Source organism: Ambystoma mexicanum, chromosome 9, assembly GCF_040938575.1.
Source record: "Ambystoma mexicanum isolate Mex_15411 chromosome 9, UKY_AmexF1_1, whole genome shotgun sequence".
Classification (NCBI taxonomy): domain Eukaryota; kingdom Metazoa; phylum Chordata; class Amphibia; order Caudata; family Ambystomatidae; genus Ambystoma; species Ambystoma mexicanum.
This window is the reverse complement of record NC_090931.1, coordinates 125,226,420-125,240,373: the sequence shown is the minus strand read 5'-3', so window position 1 is coordinate 125,240,373 and position 13,954 is coordinate 125,226,420. Positions and strand designations below refer to the sequence as shown.

Sequence of the window (13,954 nt, the reverse complement as noted above, 5' to 3'; positions counted from 1 at the left end):
GAAGGGGCAAAATTAGAGGGGGGTCACACATTATTTTAAAGGCTTATAAATGTGGTGCCATTTGACGAATCTACACAAAGGTTTGTAAATAGATTATAGATCTAGATTTAAATGTTTTTGCAATGTTTGGTGGGATTTTGTCAGGAGGGGGCAAAATTAGAGGGAGTTCCCAAAATAATTTAAAGGCTTATAAATGTGGTGCAATTTGACGAATCTACGCAAAGGTTTGAAAAAAGATTTTAGATCTAGATATAAATGTTTTCATAAAGTGTATATGGATTTTGTCAAGCGGGGGCTAGGTTATATGACTATTGTATGTGCATACATTTGACACTTTTGAAAAAATAAAACGTGGGGATTTCCGCAAACTTGGCAAGGATCTGAAAGCATGAAATGTGCCTGTGTTTTATTTTTGAACAAATGTAGGTTCAAAAAATAGTGATATACCTTTTTGGTGACTGAGGTATTTCCAGTAGCCATGGGCAGTGGCCAGATTGTCCGGATCATGCAATACGGTCATGATCCGGACAACTGGATACTGGCCATGACCATGAGGGACAACACATAGGGTTAAAGTGGCCATGTCCACCTGGGATAGGTTTGAAAGGGAAGAAAAATGTGCTCTAAGTAATATGGTCATAGGGTTTTCTCTTCGCCTTCTGCAGGCTGCCATAGAAAGTGAAGAGGGGCCTTGTATGGAACCCCACCTTCCCTTTCCATGGTGGCCATCTTGGAAAAGGATTTCTTTTTAGCACCCCGGCTTCCCTGTTTGGGAACCTAGGGTGCTAATGGCCTTCATACCTCATTACAGGGGCTGGAATGGGGGGATAATCGTCCGGAGACCTCGTTATCCACCCTCGCTTCACTTGGGCTGATAACTTGGGCTGCTGGGCCAGTATCCACCGTTCCAGTCCCTGGAACGGGGGATGAATGCCACAATATTTTGGGTATTTATCTTGACTGTAACCTTAACATGAAAGCGCAGGTTGGTAGCTTGGTGGCTTCGTCCTCCTATTATATTAAACTGCTTTTGCAGGCCCACCCCTTTCTTTCACAAACCAGTAGGGAAACGCTAGCAAGAGCACTGATAAGCTCCAAGATAGACTATTGTAGTAGCCTCCTGATTGGCCTTCCAAACTGCAAACTGAATAAATTGCAGGTGGTGTAGAACAACGCTGTTAGGGTTGTTATGGCAAGAAGAGGTCAGATCACATCTCTAAGGCTAGAAGGGAACTTCATTAGCTCCCTATTAAGGAACAAATTCTCTTTCAGCTCCTGTCCATCTCTTTCAATTGTATGCAAAACTCTGGCCCAACCTATCTCAATGAGGAATTAAGGCCTAAGAGGAGTAAACACAATCTCAGATCTAATAACCACTCTCAGCTAATTGTCCCAGCATTTAGATTATCGCAGACTAAGGCCTGTGCCTTTTTTTCTGCAGCTCCCATGGCATGGAACAATCTTACCTTGAAACTGAGAGATGAACATTCTAATTGAGTTTTCAGAAAAGGACTGAAGACATACCTGTTTATTTAAACACTTTATGGCTTTTCGAATGTTCTCCTACACCTGTTCTTCTCTCTTGTGGCTTGTTAGCCTGTGTCTGCTCTATGTTTGTCAGCGCCCTTAAGCCTTAGGGTCAGTGGTTTCTGCGCTATACAAATGTATAAATAAATAAATAAATAAATAAATAAATAAATAAATAAATATTCCTGATAGCATAACAGAAAATGCAAATGGAAATGTTGGAAAATCTTATTGAGTCTATGTGCTTTACTGAGAAATGTAAAGTAGATGGAGTCTATAAGTTTTTTTTAGTTCTATTTTTTAACTGTGAACGGTGGTTCCTAAAGGAACATTTATTTTGTTGTTTTTGGATGTATTATTTTTTTGGCAGGAGCGCTAAGAACGGAAGGTGGGGAGGGAAATGAGGGAAGAGGCACCAAACACTAATATGGAGGGGCAGGTGGACAGGGGAAAATGTTGCGCGTGTGTTATTTCTAAGGTAGGGGTCAGTATTTCTTATGCTCCTTGATTACAGCAGTGGTGGTGGCTGTTGGGGAGGAGGGATGGCAATAGCTGATGCCATTTTAAGATAAATAGCAGTTTTGCTAAAGGTATGTACTGTGTACTAGATTGTTAATGGATAATGAGTAGGAATAGGTGTTGGAGCTGTGCAAGGGAAATTTTGAAGTTGAAAGTTGCTAGATCAGTAGAAAATGCAGTTCTGAACTGTCTGTGAAGCACGGATCTTATCGTGAAGTGCGGACTGGTTCTTGGACACGTCATCATGCCGCTCACCAGCGTATGGTCATGTGGCACTGTCCGGAAATTCCGCAATGAAGTCAGATGTTCGTAGATGTCTACATATGCAAAACTAGTTGAAATAGTTGCAAAAAGTGTATACAAGTGTTAAAAATGATTCTAGAAGGTGGGAAATGGCAGAGTTTTAAGGTGACACTTTGTAAATTGGACACAAATTTTGTTATATTTGGTAAGTATGATATTAGTAAGGTGTAGGAAGATAGCATGCACTGGTAAAAACCCATGAAATTCACTGAAAAAACGTTGTTAAAGGGACGTTATGGTTAAGTTGCACTAATAAAAACCTATGAAATTCAATGAAAAAACTTTGTTAAAGGGACGTTATGGTTAAGTTGGACTAATAAAAACCTATGAAATTCAATGAAAAAACGTTGTTAAAGGGACGTTATGGTTTCAAGTAAAATCGAAAAACCTAAGAAATTCGGCAGTTATGGTAAGCTAAACAACCATAACTCGTGCCACCATCGTGCACTGCTAAGACTAACGCCCAGGACATCAAAGATGACATCACTGATAACATCACTTATCTGGGCCATTTGTTTTTGTTTATTGACATATATAGGCCAGGTGGTTTTGTTCACTGGCAGTCAGAATAATAAAATTGCAAAAGGTGCTATATATCTAGACGTTAACCTTGTCATATGTTCTTTGAGTACTTTCCTTAGGGTTTGGTCTCAGCTCATGGTGCACATACATGGGGAAATGAGCAGGCCTCAAACACACAATCCATTTGTATACATGAAGATAAACTTTAATGTCATTAACATTTTCTGATGATGCAGTTTCTTTCTTCTTTACTTTAGTTGCTCTGTATGTGCCTCTGACTTGTATGCATTGCATTGTGGTTCTTTATATGTATTGTTTGTACCAGCACAAGTGCTGTAAGTCTTGAATTGTTAGCTAGTTATTACATGTTTAACTTGACTCAAAATTCTGATACGGTAGCATTCATTATTGTACTATCCAAAATTACAAGATTATAAATAGTGTACTTCTATGGTGCATGCTGCAGTCATTGCCTATGTTTATATATGATTAGGTTTCTGTATTAACGACAACACTCCAACAGGGCCCCTCTTCGCTTTCCATGGCATCCCGCAGAAGGCAAAACGAGAACCCTATGACCATATTACCACAAGCATATTTTTCCATCCCTTTCAGATCTATCCTAATTTCGAATAACTTTATCACAAAGCCAGTCCCAGGTGGACATGGCCACTTTAATCCTATGTTTTGTCCCTTGAGGTCATGGCCAGAAGCCAGATTGTCCGGATCATGACCTTATTCCATGACCCAGACAATCTGGCCACTGCCCATGGCCACAGGCAACCCCTCATTCACTAAAGGTATACCGCTATTTTGTGTAGCTACATTATGACACTTGTCAAATAATAAAACGCTGGCACATTTACAAAATTCATGCTTGTAGGTCTTTGCCAATGCTCCTTACTCAAGTTTGCTGGAAATCCACCCATGTTTTATTTTTTCAAAAGTGTCAAATGTATGCGCATACAATCGTCATATAACCTAGCCCCCACTTCACAAAATCCATTCAGACTTTACGAAAACATCTAAATCTGAATCTATAATTTTTTTTGCAAACCTTTGTGTAGATTTGTCAAATGGCACCACATTTACAAGCCTTTACAATATTTTGGGACCCCCTTCTAATTTTGCTACCTCTTGACAGAATCCCACCAAACTTCGCAAAGACATGTATATCTAGATCTATTATCAGTTTGCCAAATGAAGTGTAGATTCATCAAATGGCACCTTATTTATAAGCCTTACATTATTTTGGGATCCTCCCCTCTAATTTTGCCCCCTCTTCACAAAATCCCACCAAATTTCGCAAAAACATTGATATCTAAATGTATTATCGGTCTCCCAAATGAAGTGTAGATTTGTCAAATGGCACCTCATTTATAAGCCTTTACATTATTTTGGGACCCCCTCTCTAATTTTGCCCCCTCATGACAGAATACCACCAAACCCTGTATACTCACTCAGAATCAGTGCAGGAATATACATGCAGAAATTCATGCAGTTCCATTAAGTGGCATCAAAGTTATAAGCCATTGAAGAACTGCATTTCACCAACCCTGTAATGCTGAGGTGTCTGCGAACTTTTCAGGACTGTTCGCGGACATCCGAACTGTTCGCGGACTTTCGCAGCAAAAAACACCTGTTTTTTTTGCTTCTTGCAGCCATATCCCATCCCATCCTTATCACACCTCACCTCCTCAGAGATTATTTGATAAGTTTGAAAAGTGCAATGTTGTGTTTTTTAATATGTTTTTACCGCGATGTCCGCGGACACCGGCCGCTGTCCGCGAATCCAAGACGGCAGGCGTTTCCAAAAATCTGATGCACTTCACGCTCTTCACATCCAATCAGCGAACACTTCGCATGTCCGCGGACATGACGCAAGCCGAATAACCAATCGGTGTCCTGTCCGCGGAGCGAACAGGGAAATGTGTGTGCGGAGTGGACATAGATATCACTACTTTTTTGTGACATACTGTTTGGTTGTTTTCCAAAAAACTACTCGACGGTTTTTGACCAAATTTACAAAAGCACCCTTTCGGGATCAAGCCGCTGCTCCTGCCACAAATTTGGTGAAAATCCGTCCAGCAGTTTGGGCTGTAGGCGTGAGTTTTTTTTCCCCATTCAGTCTATGGGAAAAAAAAAATTTGGGACCCCCCTATAACTTTACCCCCCCCGGACCAAACCCCACCAAAATTTGTGAAAAATTCAGAGTTGGCCATATACTTTTTTTGCAAAGTTTGGTGTGGATTCGTCCAGGGGGAGCGAAGTTATAAGCCGCCCAAAAAGTGCTCTTCCTATGGGTTTAGCAACTTAACCATAACTACATGGCCACTAGCGTGGCCGTGTAATATACACATATATGTATATATATTCAACTGTATCCATTTTCCCAGAGAGGGCATATTGGTTGAAATGTGGCAATTATTTGCGAAATATATTATATGCCAACTTCTGCCCCATCTGCCATCTTTTCACACGCAAAGTTTATTACTTCTAAGGATGAATTCACTGTCTTTATTACCCAGATGGCAAAGGGGCAGGACTGGGGTGCCTAGGACACTAGCTAGATTAAGAATTAATATGTGGGTGCTAACAATGAACCTGAACCCCAGAATGAGGCCATTGAATAATTTCTGACAGAGCTTTCACTTTCTTTGCATTTCAGAATAAAAGTACCTTCCTGCTGGTGCTGGACGCCAAGAGCTTCACTGAAATTGGACGGGCTGAAGTAAAAGTTCAAATACCCTATGGTTTCCATGGTGTTTTTACAGCAAACTGAGACGCCATGGGGCGATGCATCTAAAACAATAATCCTATATTTATGAGAAGTAAACTCTGTGGAATAGGAGGGATTTCCAAAAGAGCATATTTAATGTGCCTTTTTTTACACAGTTCCTTGTTGAATATTATATTTTACTAAACTGATTCAAAAGTAATTTACTCAGAACAAATAAAAACAATCACCAACACAAGCTCGTTTTTCATTTTCTGGTAAGAGTTATTGCCAACGGTACAACCATCGCCACGTTCCACACCAGTGCATATATGATCAATTCTTGCCTCATTGACACATTTCCTATTGATACTCGATGTCCATTTCTTCAGTGATCTCGACACTATGGGTTCCAGTCGGGCGGGTTTGACGGTGATGTGTCCACCGAACCCGTTAAGCATTACCGTGCTGGTGGCAAGCATGCCACACTACAAGCATAGAGGGGGTGGCCTTATTCCCCATTATGGATAAGCATTGTCCTACAAACTTGCAGAATTGATTCAACCTCAAATACATCGGTTGTATGTCTGTTACTGCCATGCTTAAAATCCCGCCCCAAATGAAGCAACTTCAGGTGCCAATTAGCAAAAGGGCATTTGGCCGAGACTGTCAACTTGAGTCACCAAGGCCTCCAAAGAAGGCATTCCATGAAAATCTCCTTCAATCACTCCATACCAGTGTCAATTTCCAACTGATGACCTCCTGGTCGAAGTAAACCTCTGTGCAAGCCTAAACCAAAACACCAAACGTTATTCACCACTGGCTGCTGCTCCATTAGGCTGGGAGTGGTGGCGCTCCTTTGCTTCCCCAATTTACCTTAACAACTCTACAGGAGGACGCAATCCTTAATCCTTCTGGATCTCTCCTAGATTCCAAGAGTGGCCAGGACACCTGCAAAGGTGCTACACCCTGTGGATGGGAAGTCTGTATTGTGAGGAGCAAGGGAGAGGGATCGGAGCGGACCACTAGATGGCAAATCTCCCAGTGCCCAGGGTGCAGCTTTCTGTGTTCCCCAAGGACTTAGAACACATAGTTGAGGTCATGAGGGCAGTGTTTGGAATCCTGGGAGACGGCTCAATCTGGCCTTGCGGGCCCGAATTCAGGGCGTTTAGTGGCCGGGCCCCTCTTAGGCCAGGCACCGAATATTTTCCAATTCCGCCTTGAGCGGGCCCCTGTATGTTCCTCAGACGCTGAGCACAGTTAGATTTCCCCATCTCCCCCAATATGCTGCCTCCACAAGTACAGTGGCCAAAGTGCACGAAAAGTAACAGTGGAACTGTGCTCCCTGCTGGCCCGCCCCTGCTCCCCACAAACCCCACCGCCACACGCAATCCAAACCCCCAAACACACCTGCTGTTTAAGGGAATGTTCAGTGCAGTGAGTGCGCTGAAGTGCACGTTTCAACACTTTTATTTTAAAACGAAATCATTCCGCAGCAGGTTCTTTTTAAATAAAAGTATAGGAAGAGAAAAACGTTAAAAGTATAGGCCTCCGCCCCCAACCACTCCCGCCCACTTTGATCACTGCCCTGTAGCCTCATGGCTTATCCTTTGTTTTGTTAAAATGTTGAATCGACCTTGCCGAGAGAAGACGTTTGCAGTGGAGTTTTTTAGCAGCAAATTTGAGAGTATGGCTCAAATTCTCCCAAAAATTAAGTAAATTGAAAAAACACAGATGTTGCACTTTTTTCACCAGGATGACCTGTGCATTTCTAGGTTGCTGAGCAGCACTTGCCAGTCGCTTGCGTCCCCGACACTAATTTATGGCAGTCTCGCAGCACGACCGTGGGTGCTGAAAGCGCAGTCCGCAATAGAAGTCTGACATCGTGAAACGTTGTACACCTACACACACATTTCTATCCATGTTTGGAGGATATGAATGCATTTTAGTTTAGACAGCAAGATGAATACTGTGTCGTTCCAGGTAAATCGAGCGTTGAAGATCCGCGATTTCTGTTCAGTGACGTAATTATATGACCGGCCACAAGAAGGCGAGAGCTGATCAATGCTGCCATCTCCTGGGCATACTATGGCAGTGCCTGCTAAATCCAAATCGAATGACTGTGTGCTAAAGCTCGTGGTTTTGTCGGTGTTTATTTGTAAGTGGATGTCTCTGAGTTCATGAAAGGAACAAACCAAAGCACATACATTTTGCCTATTAAGAGGCTGAAAGCGCACGTGACTAAAACCTTTCTATTGCACCATGTTATGGATTATATATGCGATAAGTCATTACCTTGCAGACGACGTCTTAAAATAACATTTGAATCCCCTTAAAAACAGAGAACTGTCCAAAGAGATTTTTTTGGGGGTTGGGAGGTTTTGGGTGGGGAGTGGCGTGTACTTGGTGGGAATGGCCATAGGTGAATATTGGGCGGGTAAAAATCAAACAACATCCACAGGTTGGGCGCTCTTTTTCACATCCCATGTCCTTCTCTTCACTCCCCAGGCCAGCAGTTTTGTCCTACAGGTAGCCCCTACACAGCCACCCAAATAGTCAAAACTAAAAACTGCATGTGGGTCAGAAATGACCCTATGCTTCATTGGACGACGCCCTGCCCCCGCCCCTGTTTAAAACGGCGCAAGGAAATGTGTTTGCTCGTTGGTAGTTACTTTATGCACACCCTGTATATGAATTCGGGACGTGCATTAAAATGCACGGAAACCCCCACTTTCTTGCACAGTAATGCAAAGTGGCCTCTGAACGTGCGCGTCGCAGATCACACCTGCACGCATGCATCGGACCTTTGTGACTGCGCTCCATCTTGGAACACATCTGGGGAGGAACATGTTGCAGACCTCTGGTCTGGCCTCCGCCTCGCTACTGGAAATGATCACAGTGGAGTCTGTCCAGTCCGGGAGAAATCCTCGTACTGTCTGAGTTGCACAATTGTAGACACCACTTAAAGGAATGATGACCAAGAGAACATGTAGGTTTGCTCGTTTGCCATTGGCTCTCTTGGGCCTGGGGTGTTCTGTCCAACCCACCCACGTGGCCTTGCATCGTTGTGTGCCCCTGCAGCCCTGAGGGGCGGGAGCTTCACGGCAATCTTTCGGTATGTGGATAGTAGGACACGCTGGAGCTAGGTGGAAGGGGGTGGGCTGAGCCAGGGGCGAGGGCAATCACACTACCTTTTCGTAATTCCAATGCTCATTCAGCACTGGCGCTCTCTGGGTGTCGAGGATGGCACTGCTAGTGGCAGAGTTAAATATTGAAGTTCTACATATGAAAGCAGCCAATGAGCGCCTGATCTGCAGAACAGAAGTGAGACTGGAGCAGGGGGTACCTGGCACAGTATAGACAGTGATGTCAAAGGGCCCTCCTGACCTCTAGCAACGATTGACACCTTATTTGGCCTGCACCCTCAGTCCGGCATTGGACCTCGTGTTAGTGGCCACCCTCTCGGCAACCTTCAGATGATGGCACTTGCATCCCTGGCTACTGTACTAATGACATTTAAGAGAATGAATGCAGTCATTTAAATTGAATTGAGGCAGATGGCAGTACCCATTGCTGAGCCCAGTGTTGACCCCAGTATAAAATAGCTGGTAAGATAGCTCAGCGGGTTGATTGCTTGCTCCTGCGATCTGTGTGTGATCTGCAGGTCGCAAGTTCAAATCTTGAAAGGTCGACTCAGCCTTTCATCTTCAGAGGTCGAACAAATAAGTGCCAAGTATGATTGGGTAATAATAATTGCATATAAAAATGCTCTATGAAAAGTTCTTTAGATAAAAGTGCTATCTAAATACGTTATTACATAGCATCTGGCTGCTTCAAAATAATTATGCCGCACAGTCAGGGCATTGCAGGTATTGTGGAAGTGACTTAATATCAGGAAAAGTTAAAACAGTTAAGGACAAAAACGCAAAATACAATATTTGCAATAAAGACCAGGGATGTCATTTGGGGATTGCCAGGGGTAGCGGCTGTTACCCCTGGCTCTCCCTCTGCTACCCCTAGACCTGCCCTTGCTACACCAGGGACACTGGACAAAGAGGCAATTCCAAGAGCAGATATCTGTGTTGCACCTGGAAAAACAGCTGAATGTGCCACAGCTTTTTTTCACCTGGAATCTAGATCTCGCCTGATAGTGAGCTGAACCTAGATCGTAAAATGAAGCAATAACAGTGATTCAAGAAACATCATGAAGCCGCCATCACTAACAGGTTGGCAGTCCATTAGTGAAGAATGCCTGGGTTCAGCGGCAGGGCTGTCTGTGCATCTCATACCCAGTAATGTAGCAACAGGTAGGGTTTGGGGGCTAGGTCTGGCTAGCTGGGAATGGATGAGTGCAGGCTGTGGCCACACAGCATGAACGCGTATCTCATCAGTCTTTCTTATTGTCTGCTTTGCACATCCAGGGAACACTGGGCATGTGATGAGAGGGGTGTGCCCCAGTGGCTTCTGCAGCAATCCTGCCTGGGCACTGTGTAACCTCACCCAGATCTGCCAGACCTGCATCACAGGCACACTGCAGATAGACGCAAGGTTTAATTATTAATTTACAGGAAGTTGCCCTCCCACTTTGAAGTAAACCCTCTGGTGCTTCCTCACACAACACATATATATATATTGAAGGATAGCTCATGGGCAACACACTCACTTTGGGAACAAGAGGATGCAGTGCAACATGAGTTCAGTACCTTTTTCAGTGCTTATAAGCCGGAGGCCGCTGGCATTAAGCAAGATATAAAGGACCAAAGAAAATAACAAAATTGTCCATTTGTAGGGGTGATGTCATAGAGCTGCTACTGCTGTTTACATTTTAAAATAAAAAAGAAAACTGCTAATACTGTGACCTGCAACACATCCTTCCCCTCTATCTCCCATCTAACAAAATAAACGGTTGGTTACTTAACAAATAAGCAAAACAGAAAGGTGATGGTTGGAAGGTTTCAAATCATTCATTGTTTTTCAGCCTGCCAAGCCACTATAGAAGGTGAAAGACCATATGCAAATCATGCTTCATCCCACTTCAAAAGGGGCAGTCCAGCCCGAACTGCTAGGCCACATCCCTTCTGCACGAGACCACAAGCATCCCCAGACATGTTCCAGCTTCATAGGGTATCATGAGTGAGGAGTAGCCTAGCAGCCCGATTCATTGAAATGTGCGCAGAAATCCTGCAAAGGCCGCGTGCCGAGAAGGACATTGCACGAGCGTGGAAAAAAAATGCGAGCCCCGAGAATTCATGGATTTTGCAGTGCAAAGTAACTGTAATTGAAAGTCGCGGATGGAACGCCCCCGACACGCCGATGCTCAAAGTATAAAGAGCCAGAACCGCTACTTTTGCGTGCTCCACTGGGTGCAAATACATGCACCCTTCAAACAGTGTGCGGGGTCCCCCGCAAGATGGCCTGCATCTTGGGGACCCTTTACGGGGTCCCCCGTAACTGTATCCGGCACCCTGACAACATGCGTATAAAAAAATCGTAACTCGCTAATTACTCTGGAAATCTTTGTGCGAACCCCTGTAATCCATCCCTGCACCCCACTACACTGCATATTCGCATTCCTAAGTTGGATTGGAACCCCAATTGAGTACGCATACCCAAAATCCAACATGCAAACCGAACTCTGTGCTCAATTCCTACGAGCAAGTGTACTTACGCCTGCCTTCGGGTGACAGATAGTATGAAGGACTCGCATGGACATTTCTCAGCCAAGAGGTTGTGCGATCGAATCCTAGGAATACGTCTCGTGCCGTGCAATTGTGGGCAAGGCCTTCAACGGCTTATTAAGACGTGCCAAGTCTGCGTGAATTCCACGCAAGTCCAGGAAAAGTACAGCACATTCGATTCCATGAATCAACAAATGCAGATTTGCGCGCAGTTTGGCACGCAAGTACCCTATTTCCCATGCAAATAATTTCATGATTCAGGTACTAGGTCTCTAGGGCCAGCAGGCTTTTCTAGGGCTGATGTTGTGGAGCTGCTGCTAACATTTAAAAATGTTTAAAACAAACTGCAATTACTGTGACCTGCAACACTTCCTCCAACACATCCCCTCTGTATCCCATCTAACAAAAATAAATGTGGTTTACTTACCAAATAAGCAAAACAGAAAGGTGACAGCTGGCTGGAAGGTTTCAAATCATTCAAAACCACTGGCACAGCTCTGGGCAACCCCGCAGACCAGCATTTTTGCAGCCAGCCAAGCCACTACAGGAGGGGAAAGACCAGATACACATCCGGCTTGGTCTCATTCCAAAAGGGGCAGTACAGCCCAAACTGCTAGGTCACAACTCTTCTGTAGTAGGCTACAAGCATCCCCAGACATATTTTAGCCTGTGAGGAGTAGCCTAGGTCTGTACGTCCAGCGGACTTTCCTTGGGGTGATGTCATGGAGCTGTTGCTGTTTATATTTTAAAATAAAAACCCTGCAATTACTGTGACCTGCAACACATCCTTCCCCTCGATCTCCCATCTCACAAAAGAAAAGGTGGGTTACTTACCAAATAAGTAAAACAGGTGATGGTTGGAAGGTTTCAAATCATTAATAACCACTGGCAGAGCTCTGGGCAACCTTCCAGACCATCATTTCTCTGGTTGGACTGGTGTTGGTCAGTTGCTGTTTCCAGTCTGTGGCCAGACACTTGGAAGACACGGGATGTTTGCGCTTTGGGGTTTAGGCCTCTTCGACATGCGCTGTCTGTTTACAATTTAGTCCGAGTGATTTACAATAGTACATGGTGTTGTGTTGGACGTCTGCTTACATTCACAGTAATTGGGTAATATGGGCCAATACACAGTGATACTTACGCTACATATGATGTTTCATTCGTGAATGAAATGTATATCATATTACAGTGATATCGTAACCACTGAGGAAAAAAGTATGTGATTCCATTTCCTGTTTTGTTAAAGGGTGAAAGCACATGCGCCATAACTTCCCGTGATGTCACTTGGGGCAGGGTCAAATGACATCACTTCCTGTAATGTCATCAGAGGCCAAGGGCCATGTGATGTCACTTCTGCTACCCCTGGCATTTTGGTGATATGATGTCGCTTATTTAGACATGTGTGCGCTCATTCAAGACAATCAGATGATGACATCACAGGCAATTAAATTACATGACCTCTGACTCAATGACATATGATTTTTCGATTTGATAAGATGCTTCCATCCTGGCTGTCCTTGCTGCGTAATTTCTCACCATAAGTAAACCAGGAGCAAATGAATACCCATCCCTCCCTGTATTTCAAATAGACCAATTTCTTGTAATGCTTTTAACTGGAGCACAAACATTGTTTTAAAAATGGGAAAGTACATATGTTTGAAAACCAGATAACTGCTATCGGAAAACGCAGGGGAGGGGTAAAGGAGAATGTCTTCTGCCTACAGCTCAATATTTTAAACATGTGCTTTACAGACCATTCAAAGAAGAGCTTGGAGTATAAATGTAACCACTTCTGAGTTATCCATGTATGAACGGTAAAAATGGTAGGTTCTGCTATTAAAATACATAGGCAGTATCATCACTACTTAAAAAGCAACATCCTACTAGCTACATCTAGAGGGCTGGCAAGCATGTATTACTGAGAGACATAGATAAACATAAGGCCCTAATTCATGGAATTGTTTGCATGTAAAACGGGCATCTGTGTGCCATTCTGCCTGCAAATATACTCTTTTGAAATACCCTTTTGAGAAAGAGGAAGGGGACAAATAGCACAAATGTGGGTCGTGGCTGTTTTGCATAAAAACAAAGAACATACTAATGACTACAGATCTTTACACTTGACAGAAATATCTGAGACAACGTGTGGTAAGCTTGAATCACGACACTCACCTTAACATTCAGATGTTTGTAAGCATGAACCATACTAATATCATACCGTCTATTCATTCGGACAGCCTTGGTAGATTGTGAGGACAAAATGCCCATGACATCTGTCACTGCATTGAACTTTGAAATAGGAAGGTTCTCCTGCTTCTTCTTTCCAGAGATGATGTTTCAACTCCCAGAAAACTAAGCCTCACACGTTTTTTTCAAAAGGATGTCAGGTTTCAAGGTAAGAATATCAATACGAATGTGCCATGCAGAGACGTCCTTAGAGGATTATATAACTAGGACAAGAAAAGTATGCACTTTTTTAATGCTGGCTCATATTTGGGCAATCAGACGACTGCTGTGGACACAAAGTGAGCCTCTGAAGGAGTGGGCGAAGGCAGGGACCAAATCTGAGGCTCACTGATTATTACTGAGTAAGCAAAGGGGGGACAGTTTGCATGAAATTGAAACCCCTAGAATTTCCAGAGATTCATCCAGGTTAGAATGTATAGATTTTCCCTTTGGTTCTAGATGT

General features: G+C 43.6%; 1 protein-coding gene across 2 annotated transcripts in view; it reads left to right on the top strand.

The window, feature by feature from the left end:
- The window catches only part of LOC138487725 (carotenoid-cleaving dioxygenase, mitochondrial-like), a 286,226-nt gene extending 280,390 nt beyond the window's left edge, over positions 1-5,836 (top strand). For both annotated transcript variants that reach the window (XM_069614272.1, XM_069614271.1), the window contains one exon: positions 5,540-5,836. In XM_069614272.1, the coding sequence (XP_069470373.1) occupies positions 5,540-5,653 (114 nt within the window). In that variant the 3' untranslated portion in view covers positions 5,654-5,836. The remainder of the gene's footprint in view (positions 1-5,539) is intronic.
- The last annotated feature ends 8,118 nt before the right edge of the window (positions 5,837-13,954 follow it).